General features: G+C 50.1%; 1 protein-coding gene across 1 annotated transcript in view; it reads left to right on the forward strand.

The window, feature by feature from the left end:
* OTOF (otoferlin) overlaps window positions 1–10,880 on the forward strand; it is a 43,289-nt gene that overhangs the window by 9,631 nt on the left and 22,778 nt on the right. The window contains exons 5-9 of the mRNA XM_041475577.1: window positions 3,106–3,230; window positions 4,139–4,273; window positions 6,181–6,342; window positions 7,837–7,956; window positions 10,286–10,447. Of these exons, the coding sequence (XP_041331511.1) occupies window positions 3,106–3,230; window positions 4,139–4,273; window positions 6,181–6,342; window positions 7,837–7,956; window positions 10,286–10,447 (704 nt within the window). The remainder of the gene's footprint in view (window positions 1–3,105; window positions 3,231–4,138; window positions 4,274–6,180; window positions 6,343–7,836; window positions 7,957–10,285; window positions 10,448–10,880) is intronic.

The raw sequence follows: 10,880 nt of genomic DNA on the forward strand, positions 1-10,880 counted from the left end.
CTGATCAGTCTCTGATCAGTCTCTTATCAGTCTCTTATCAGTCCCTCTGGTGCTGGAAATGCCACCACCCAGGCCCAGCCAGGTGGCCACAGATGTGAGCTGCTGGTGTTCTTCTGGGTGTTCAGTTCAGACCAAATTTGGGAGAGAACCCTCAAAGGGGTTCCTCTAGAAAAGCAGATTCAATTGGCCCCTTCCCCAACTGGTTCGGGGAAAATAAAATATCTCCTTGGAGAAAGTGGAAAAAACCTGTTTATTAAACAATAGAACCTGAACAATATTAAACAATAAAAGTTCTTGCTGCTCCAAAAGAGAGACAAACTCAGAAAATCCCTTCTGTGGGCTGTAGCTTGGCTCACTCAATCTCTTATCAGACCCTTATCAGTCTGTGGTCAGTCCTTCTGGCTCTGGAAATGCTGTGGCCCAGACTGGGCCCGGTGGGCCACAGATGTGAGCTGCTGGTGTTCTTCTGGGTGTTCAGTTCAGGCCAAATTTGGGACAGAACCCCCAAAGGACTTCCTCTAGAAAAGCAGATTCAATCGGCCCCTTCCCCAGCTGGTTTGGGAAAAATACCTCCTTGGAGAAAAGTGTTATTAAACAATAAAACCTGAACAATATTAAACAATAAAAGTTCTTGCCGCTGCAAAGGAGATGACAAACTCAGAAAATCCCTTCTGTGGGCTGTAGCTTGGCTCACTCAGACTCTGATCAGTCTCTTATCAGTCTCTTATCAGTCCCTCTGGTGCTGGAAATGCTGTGGCCCAGGCCCAGCCAGGTGGCCACAGATGTGAGCTGCTGGTGTTCTTCTGGGTGTTCAGTTCAGGCCAAATTTGGGACAGAACCCTCAAAGGGGTTCCTCTAGAAAAGCAGATTCAATTGGCCTCTTCCCCAACTGGTTCGGGAAAAATAAAATATCTCCTTGGAGAAAGTGGAAAAAACGGTTTATTAAACAATAGAACCTGAACAATATTAAACAATAGAAGTTCTTGCTGCTTCAAAGGAGATGACAAACTCAGAAAATCCCTCGTGTGGGCTGTAGCTCGGCTCACTCAGTCTCTGATCAGTCTCTGATCAGTCCCTCTGGTGCTGGAAATGCCGTGGCCCAGGCCGGGCCTGGCGGCCACAGTTGGAGCTGCCATTGCTCTACTGGGTGTTCAGTCCAGAGCAGGTTTAAATAGTTCCAAAAAAAAAAGAAAAAACCACAGTCCAGAGAACTTCCCTGCCTCAGCTAGCTAAAACTAACTGAAAGCAAAGGAGAGCTCTGTCCCGCTGTCTGTCCGTCCGCAGACAACACAGTCCAGGAGCAGGAATGTGGAGGAGTGAGTGCAGTGTCTGAAAACAAACTCCGCGCTTCTTCCTCCCCACCTTGGCTCTCAGAACCAATCTTAAAGGTGCAAAAATTATTTCTGGGTTAAACAGATGAATGGGGATGCTGAATCGTTAAAACCAAAAATCATGGACAAAGATAGAAAGATGGTCAAAGATGTAAAGTGATGTTTTTATCGTGCTGGCGGGCGGCACGGGGGTCGTCGCTGAAATGCGTGACCGCACCGCACAAGGATTTTTGCCTTCTATTTATTCCCAAAATAATACATATGCATAACACCAGCACCTCCCATCCCCGCTTTGCACTAAAATGAGGTTTTTAGTCCTTCACACATGAGCAATTCTTCTCTTGAATTGGGTCAGTGGTCTCAAATTGGGTCAGTGGTCGCAGGGATGAAGTCAGGAATGTCTTCGTCAGGTCTCTGTGATCCTCTGCACCATCCAAGGCCCCTCTTTGTGATGGATTGACACAGAGTCCAGGTGCTGGGCATTGTTCTACTGGTTTCAATACAGCAACAGCCAAAATGAGGGATGTGGGACTCCAGGCAGCTCTTCAAAATGCAGTTTATTACATCCAGGATGTTGCAGCAGCCCAGGGTTGTGGGTGACAGAGCCTGTGCAGCTTAGTTTAGGTTACAAATGCATTATATACTTTTCTTTGCTGAGCATCTCAATACAGCAGAACCAATCTATACCTTGACTTTTACCTATAGCCCATCATAACTACTATAATTACCATATTCATGTCACTGTTCTCCAGTCACTACAAGTTATTACATTACGGTTAAAGCCAGAAGTTGTTTTTCAGTTTTCTTGCAGTGGAAAATTCTGAGACCTTTTTTCTACTTGCAACATCAGCAGGCTTGTTTTCCTGTGCTGTTTTTCTGCTTGGTAAAAAACGTCTTCTTCTTTGAGGTGGATTTATCCTTTGCTCTAAACCATAAAAACCCCTTCTAATTAACAGACCCTTTGCCTCCTTGGTTATCCTACAAGACTGGCTCAGCAATTCTTTTCTTCTATATCAAAACTTGCTTCCATCTCTATTCCTTCTTCAGATTCTGCATTCAAAAATCTTTCTGCTAGGCATCCATGTCTGTGAGACTTTCTTGTCAAACTTTCACCCTTCCCAATACAGTATGTTCCTACGATGGTTCACTTGCTCCACTTCCTTCTACAAACGAGCTCATGATATAACAATTAGCTTTAGCTAAAGCATCTAATAACCATTAACCTATCGTTGGTGTATCTGACTTCAACACTGAAGTTTAATCACTTAATAACTTTAACCCCTTAAAATCATGATTAACTGTAGCTATGATATTTTATTAAAAATCCTTTTGTAGGATTTTTCCCCTCCTGAGGAGCTGGGAGCCCCAGGAAAGAAATGTAAACAATAACTCTGTTGCTGCTGTGGAACGCAACAAGTGCATCTTCCATTTGGTCCATGTGGATTGTTTTCAATTGATGACCAACCACAGCCACCTCTGCCGAGGCTGTGAGCAGTCACAGGATTTTGTTATGCATTCTATTCTATTCTTGTTCTTTGTGTCCTTCTGATCTTTCTTTTCTCTCTGTTCTTTTAGTATAGTTTTTATGTAGCATTTTAGTATAATATATAAGATAATAAATCAGCCTTCTGAGAAAAATGGAGTCAAGCCTCGTGTCTCCACACATGGGGTCTTCGCCTCAACAATTAACCCTTCAAAATCATGACTCAGTATGGACATCCAGGCTCCCGGAGGCCATCCCACGCCATCCCGTCCCGCTCCCTCTCTCTTCCAGAGAAACAGGTGTTCCAGCTGCGAGCCCACATGTACCAAGCCAGGAGTTTGTTCGCCGCCGACAGCAGCGGGCTCTCGGACCCCTTCGCTCGGGTCTTCTTCATCTCCCAGAGCCAGTGCACCGAGGTGAGCGTTCCTGGGGAGCGGGGACGGAGGGGCGCGGGGAGGGCTGGCTCTGCCAGTTCCCGCGGCACAGATCCCGTCAATGAGGATCAGGCTGGTGCTGGGCTCCTGCGGTGGGAGAGCAGCTCTGGAGCTGGCAATCTCCCCCAAGCCCATTCCCAGTTTATCTCCCGCATCCTGGTGGCTGCCATTCCCTGTGATTCCCCATGATTCTCTGTGGTTCCTTGTCACCATGACATTTTTGTAAAAATCCTTTGCTAGGATTTTTCTCCTATTCTAGCTGAGAAGCCTCAAAAAAGAAATGTAAACAGTAACTATCTGATGGCTGTGGAATGTAGTCTGGACATTGTTTACCAACAGGTGCATCTTGGATTGGTCCATGTGAGTTGTTTCTACTTAATGACCAATCAAAGATGCAGCTGTGTCAGACTCTCTGAGGATCACGAGCTTTTGTTATCATTCCTTTGCTTTCCTTTCCAGCCTTCTGATGGATCCTCTCCCTCTATTCTTTTTAGTATAGCTTTAGTATAGCATTTTAATACAATGTAATATCATAATATAATAAATCAGCCTTCTGAAACATGAAGTCAAGATTCTCATCTCTTCCCTCGTCCTGGGACCCTCGAACACAACCATAATTCCCAGTTTTTTCCTGCTGGTTTAGGCAGAACTGGGTCGCGTTAAAGTGATTTTTCAGTCTTCCCTTCCCAGTCCGAGGGTTGCCAAGCTTTAGGAAGCCTGGGAACAACCCAGCTCTGCTCATTTGCTATTGGATTGTCTTCCTCAAAAGAATCCCTGGGAGATTCCCAATCCCTCCCTGATCCAAAAAACACACAGCAGCCCCACATGCCACCCTTTCCCAGGACCCTGGTCCATTCCTGGAGCAGTAGGAATGTCTCCCATTTCCCCAGGTTCTCAACGAGACCTTGTGCCCGACCTGGGACCAGCTGCTGGTGTTTGACAATGTGGAGCTGTACGGGGAAGCTCACGAGATGCGGGATGACCCCCCCATCATCGTCATCGAGATCTACGACCAGGACACCGTGGTGAGAAAATCCCAGGGAATTGTGCGTGGTTCGGATGCTGGGATCTCTCCAGATTTGGGGGCAGAGGATTTGGGGAGCTTTTTTTCCTGATCCATGGAAAATGGTCCTTCCACATCTCCCACGGAGCCTCTGCCGCTCATGAATCTCAGATGTATCTTATTTTTGGAGAGGGAAGAAAGAGGCTGTGGCCAAGGAGCGTTTCCATTTGGGAAAACCGCTCATCCCTGGCCTCCTTGCTGTTCCAGCCTTCTGCTGTCCCAAACTTCCTTCAAGGAGTCAGGACTAAGTTTTCGTGAGTTTAGGCATCCCAAGGCCAGAGCGTTGATCCCATTCCTGTTCTGACCACGGTGGGGAGAATTGCAGGGTTAATTTTGGAATTCCTGTGTTGGACCTCCAGCCCCAAGGGCTCCTGGGGAAAACCAGGGTCTAATTTTGGAATTCTTGTGTTGGATCCCCAGCCCCACGTGCTCTTGGAGAGAACCATGGGGCTAATTTTGGAATTCCCATGTTGGATCCCCAACCCCAAGTGCCATTGAGGAGAACCACAGGGCTAAATTTGGAATTCCTGTGTTGGATCCCCAACCCCAAGTGCTCCTGGAGAGAACCACAGGGCTAAATTTGGAATTCCCATGTTAGATCCCCAGTCCTAAAGGCTCTTTGGGAGAACCATGGGGCTAATTTTGGAGTTTTCATGTTGGATCCCCAACCCCAAGTGCTCCTGACGAGAACCTCGGGGCTAATTTTGGAATTCCTATGTTGGATCCCCAATCCCAAGTGCTCTTGGGGAAAATCACAGGGTTTGTCTTGGAATTTCCTATGTTGGATCCCCACCCCAAGTGCTCCTGGGGAAAACCACAGGGTTTGTCTTGGAATTTCCCATGTTGCATCCCCAACCCCAAGTGCTCCTGGGGAAAATCACAGGGTTTGTCTTGGAATTTCCCATGTTGGATCCCCACCCCAAGTGCTCTTGGAGAGAACCATGGGGCTAATTTTGGAATTCCCATGTTGGATCCCCAACCCCAACAGCTCTTGGGTAGAACCACAGGGCTAAATTTGGAATTCCTGTGGTGGATCCCCAGCCCCATGTGCTCTTGGAGAGAACCACGGGGCTAATTTTGGAATTCCCATGTTAGATCCCCAATCCTAAAGGCTCTTTGGGAGAACCACAGGGCTAAATTTGGAATTCCTGTGTTGGATCCCCAGCCCCATGTGCTCTTGGAGAGAACCACAAGGCTAAATTTGGAATTCCCATGTTAGATCCCCAATCCTAAAGGCTCTTTGGGAGAACCACAGGGCTAATTTTGGAATTTTCACGTTGGATCCCCAACCCCAAGTGTTCCTGACGAGAACCTTGGGGCTAATTTTGGAATTCCTATGTTGGATCCCCAATCCCAAGTGCTCTTGGGGAAAATCACAGGGTTTGTCTTGGAATTTCCCATGTTGGATCCCCAACCCCAAGAGCTCTTGGGGAGAACTACAGGGCTAAATTTGGAATTCCCATGTTGGATCCCCAACCCCAAGTGCTCCTGTGGAGAACCACAGGGCTAATTTTGGGATTCCCATGTTAGATCCCCAATCCTGAAGGCTCTTTGGGAGAACCACGGGGCTAATTTTGGAATTTTCATGTTGGATCCCCAATCCCAAGTGCTCTTGGGGAAAATCACAGGGTTTGTCTTGGCATTCCCATGTTGCATCCCCAACCCCAAGTGCTCTTGGAGAGAACCACAGGGCTAAATTTGGAATTCCCATGTTGGATCCCCAACCCCAAGAGCTCTTGGGGAGAACTACAGGGCTAAATTTGGAATTCCCATGTTGGATCCCCAACCCCAAGTGCTCTTGGAGAGAACCACAGGGCTAAATTTGGAATTCCCATGTTGGATCCCCAACCCCAAGGTCTCTTTCCGTAGGGAAAAGCCGACTTCATGGGCCGGACGTTCGCCAAACCAGTGGTGAAGATGTCGGACGAGCAGTACTGCCCGCCGCGCTTCCCGCCGCAGCTGGAATATTACCAGATCTACCGCGGCAACGCCACAGCCGGGGACCTGCTGGCTGCCTTCGAGCTGCTCCAGGTGCCAGCTGGACAAAGGGACGGGAAGGATGGAGGCAGGGTTGGAAGGGAGAGAGGATTCATTTATGGAGAATTGGGTAACTGGGAATAACCGGGAATAACTGCCCCCCTCACCTGGTCTTTGGTCTGCTAGACCCTTTTAGTTTCTCTTGGGTGGATCAACCACTTGTTGTTCATCAAAGACACCTGGAAGTGTCCAAGGCCAGGTGGGATGGGGCTTGGAGCAGCCTGGAAAGGTGGAATTTGTCCCTGCCCATGGCAGGGGCTGGAATTCAGTGGTCTTTAGAGTCCCTCCCAGCCCAAACCATTCCATGATTCATAGTCCGGGGAAATACTAGAGTTAAATTCTTCCACTTTTGTGCCTTGTGCTCCATCTGCTGAAGTGCTTTTCCCATCGACTTTTTCTGCCTGGGCAGGTGCTCATCCAAGCCCTTTTTCTCCCAATTTTCCTTGGACTGGGGAAATGGCTCACATGGGATATTTGATCTTTCTGGAGCCCTGGGCTGGAAATGGGATCTTAAACCTTCTCCTGGGCTGAGCTCTGGGACCACATCTCTGTTTCCTCACACACATCCATTCCAGGATGGAACAGTCCTGGGATGGGCTGCGTTGGTGGGCTGAGGAGTTTGGATTGCTCCGGGGGCTGTTCTGTGTGGAATTCCCAGCACCTTCTGCTCCTGTGTTTTCCTCTTCCAAAAGCACCTGCCCTGGCCTCTCAGCCCTCTGAGACACCCCAGCTCCAACAAGTGGGACCAGTTCCAGCTGAGACACAGCCCAGCTCCCTCTGGAATTTGTCCCTGCCCATGGCAGGGGCTGGAATTCAATGGTCTTTAAAGTCCCTCCCAGCCCAAACCATTCCATGATTCATAGTCTGGGGAAATAACAGAGTTAAATTCTTCCACTTTTGTGCCTCGTGCTCCAGCTGCTGAAATGCTTTTCCCTTCAGCTTTTTCTGCCTGGGCAGGTGCTCATCCAAGCCCTTTTTCTCCCAATTTTCCTTGGACTGGGGAAATGGCTCACATGGGATATTTGATCTTTCTGGAGCCCTGGGCTGGAAATGGGATCTTAAACCTTCTCCTGGGCTGAGCTCTGGGACCACATCTCTGTTTCCTCACACACATCCATTCCAGGATGGAACAGTCCTGGGATGGGCTGCGTTGGTGGGCTGAGGAGTTTGGATTGCTCCAGGGGCTGTTCTGTGTACCTTTTACTCCTGTGTTTTCCTCTTCCCAAAGCACCTGCCCTGGGCTCTCAGCCCTCTGAGACACCCCAGCTCCAACAAGTGGGACCAGTTCCAGCTGAGACACAGCCCAGCACCCAAATTCCAGACACTGGAATTTGTCCCTGCCCATGGCAGGGGGTGGGAATGAGCTGATCTTTGAGGTCCCTTCCAACCTAAACCAACCTGTGATTCCACAATTTCATGAGAAGGACCAAAAACTGCTTCCCGGCAGCTCAGAGGTGCAGATCCTAATCCATGATCCGCCTCTTCCAGATCGGCCCTGGGGGTAAATCAGACCTGCCCCCCATCGACGGCCCCACGGACATGGACCGAGGTCCCATCCTGCCTGTGCCCCTGGGAATTCGGCCGGTGCTGAGCAGATACAGAGTGGAGGTAACCAATGTCCTGCCTGGGGCAGGAGAGCATCTCCAAGGGTGTTGGAAGGGCAGGAGGGAGCTGGGAGTCAAGGATCTGTCCGTGGTGGCCATTCTGGGAACCAGGCTGCAGCATCCCTAAAAAAACAGGGAATTGGACCATTCCTTGCTGTCAAACCTGGGCAGGACAGCGAGTGAGCAGCACTTGGGCTGAGATGCAGCTCAGGGAATGTTAGAGATGGACATGGAGCTGGATCATCTGCTCCCAAAGCAATCCCATAGCTCAGGTGTTCTGTATCCCATCAGCCTCAGGCAATGAGGATGGGAAGACTCTCATGTATCCAGGGATATCTAAAGGGGGATTTTGTATCCAAAATAGAGTGGGCAAAACCCAGGGCAGTGCCCATCCCCTGTGCTGGCACTGCTGGGGCACCTCCAGTGCTGGGGGCAGCTCGCTCTTCCCAACATGATCCCAATCCTAATCCCTATTGCCCTTCCCAGCAGGACCCCATTCCTAATCCCTACCAGCCTTCCCAGCATGATCCTGTTCCTAATCCCTCCTCCCCAGCATGATCCCATTCCTAATCCCTACTGCCCTTCCCAGCATGATGCCATTCCTAATCCCTCCTCCCCAGCATGATCCCATTCCTAATCCCTCCTCCCCAGCATGATCCCATTCCTAATCCCTACTGCACTTTCCAGTATGATCCCATTCCTAACCCCTGCCAGCCTTCTCAGACTGATCCCATTCCTAATCCCTTCTCCCCAACACAATCCCATTCCCAAACAGCATGATCCCATTCCTAATCCCTACTGCCCTTCCCAGCATGATGCCATTCCTAATCCCTCCTCCCCAGCATGATCCCATTCCTAATCCCTTCTCCCCAGCATGATCCCATTCCTAATCCCTACTGCACTTTCCAGTATGATCCCATTCCTAACCCCTGCCAGCCTTCTCAGACTGATCCCATTCCTAATCCCTTCTCCCCAACACAATCCCATTCCCAAACCCCCCCGTGCCCTTCCCATCCCCAAACCATCCACTCCCAGCCCTCGCTGACCCTCCCTCCGCTCCCCAGGACCTCCCGGAGAACGAGCTGCTGCACCCGCCCCTGAACATCCGCGTGGTGGACTGCCGCGCCTTCGGCCGCTACACCCTGGTGGGCTCGCACACCGTCAGCTCGCTCCGCAAGTTCATCTACCGCCCGCCCGACAGGAAAGCCCAGCACTGGAACATGGCAGGTACCAGGACTGGGACACGGCGACCCGGTCTGGGACATCCGCGGGGACACGAGGGAGCTGGGATGGGCCGTGAGAAAATGAGATGCTCGGCTAACCCGCGGAAATTTCCCGCACCAAGGAAAACCCTGACTTCAGCACTTTGGTGGTCCCAAGTGGTGTGAGGAGAGCCCTAAAAAGTTTTGTAGTAAGAGTGAAAAGCAAATAGGAGTTTTAGTTTATTGATCTTCAAATTATTGTTTATTTTCCTCTAATTAAAATATATATTGATATATATATAAATATTTAATGACAGGAGGGGACAGCCAGGAGGGTTTAAACTCTGGATGTGGCACTCAGCCCTGGGCTGGGGACAAGGTGGGGGCTGGTCACAGGTTGGACTGGATGGTCCTGGAGGATTTTTCCAAATTATTCCATGGTTCTGTGACGTGTCCCTTGGAGGTCCTGGTGGACATCCGTGACCCAGGCAATGCCCACAGGGATGTTCAGGGCACATCTCAGCCCGGGGTGAAGGTGTCTCTGCTCAGGTGAGATGCCACTGCTCAAGTCTCCAGAGGGATTTTGGCTCCTGGTTTTCCACACATTTGCATAACAATAAATGTTCCTCACAATTTTAATACAGCCATGGGGAATGAGGAGGTGGGGAAAATCTGCCAGAGGGATTTTGGCTCCTGGTTTTCCACACATTTGCATAACAATAAATGTTCCTCACAATTTTAATACAGCCATGGGGAATGAGGAGGTGGGGAAAATCTCTGTTTTGGGGAATTTTGGATGGTGGCAGTCTGTTATCCCAGGCTGGGTCAGGGAAGTTTCCCCAGGGACACTGATTCCATTGGGACAAAGCGATGGCAGTGCTGGATCCAGAGCCACCACAGATGGACAGAGCAGGATTCCCAGGGCAGGAAAAGGCCAGGAAGGGAGAAAGGCAGGAAAATGTTGAAGGCAGCAGGCTGGCGACCTTGGGCTGCAGGGTGCCAGGAGGAGACACCTCAGGGATCCACCGCTGCCCTGTGATGACATCAGCAGTGGGATCCCTCTCCTTGGAGAACCAGCTTCCAGGGATCATCCCTCTCTCATTCACATGCTCCCTCCTCCTCCTGCCCTAGATCTTGTTCTGGGGGCTCAGGGACCTGAAGAGAGTGAACCTGGCCCAGGTGGACCGGCCCCGCGTGGACATTGAGTGTGCCGGGAAGGGCGTCCAGTCTGCCCTGATCCAGAACTACAAGAAAAACCCCAACTTCAGCACTTTGGTCAAGTGGTTCGAGGTGGTGAGTGTAGCCCCTTTCTTCTGATCCATCAAATGGAACCCGAAATTTCTGGAGCCCACCATGGCTCCAAGCCCTTTACTCCAGCTTTCCCAAAACAATGGAGCACATGGACACCATTCCTTTACCTGAAGGCTCCCAAGCCACATTTTGCTGGAGCAACTCTGGAATTCTTCCTTCCAGCATGATCCCAGTTCTGGTCTTCCCAGCATGATCCATTCCTAATCCTTACTTCCCTTCCCAGCATGATCCCATTCCTAATCCCTTCTCCCCAGCATGATCCCATTCCTAATCCCTTCTGCTCTTCCCAACATGATCCCAATCCTAATCCCTATTGCCCTTCCCAGCAGGACCCCATTCCTAATCCCTACCAGCCTTCCCAGCATGATCCCATTCCTAATCCCTTCTCCCCAGCATGATCCCATTCCTAATCCCT

The sequence above is a fragment of the Pyrgilauda ruficollis genome, unplaced genomic scaffold (genome assembly GCF_017590135.1).
Source record: "Pyrgilauda ruficollis isolate IOZ18807 unplaced genomic scaffold, ASM1759013v1 scaffold355, whole genome shotgun sequence".
NCBI classification, from domain to species: Eukaryota; Metazoa; Chordata; class Aves; order Passeriformes; family Passeridae; genus Pyrgilauda; species Pyrgilauda ruficollis.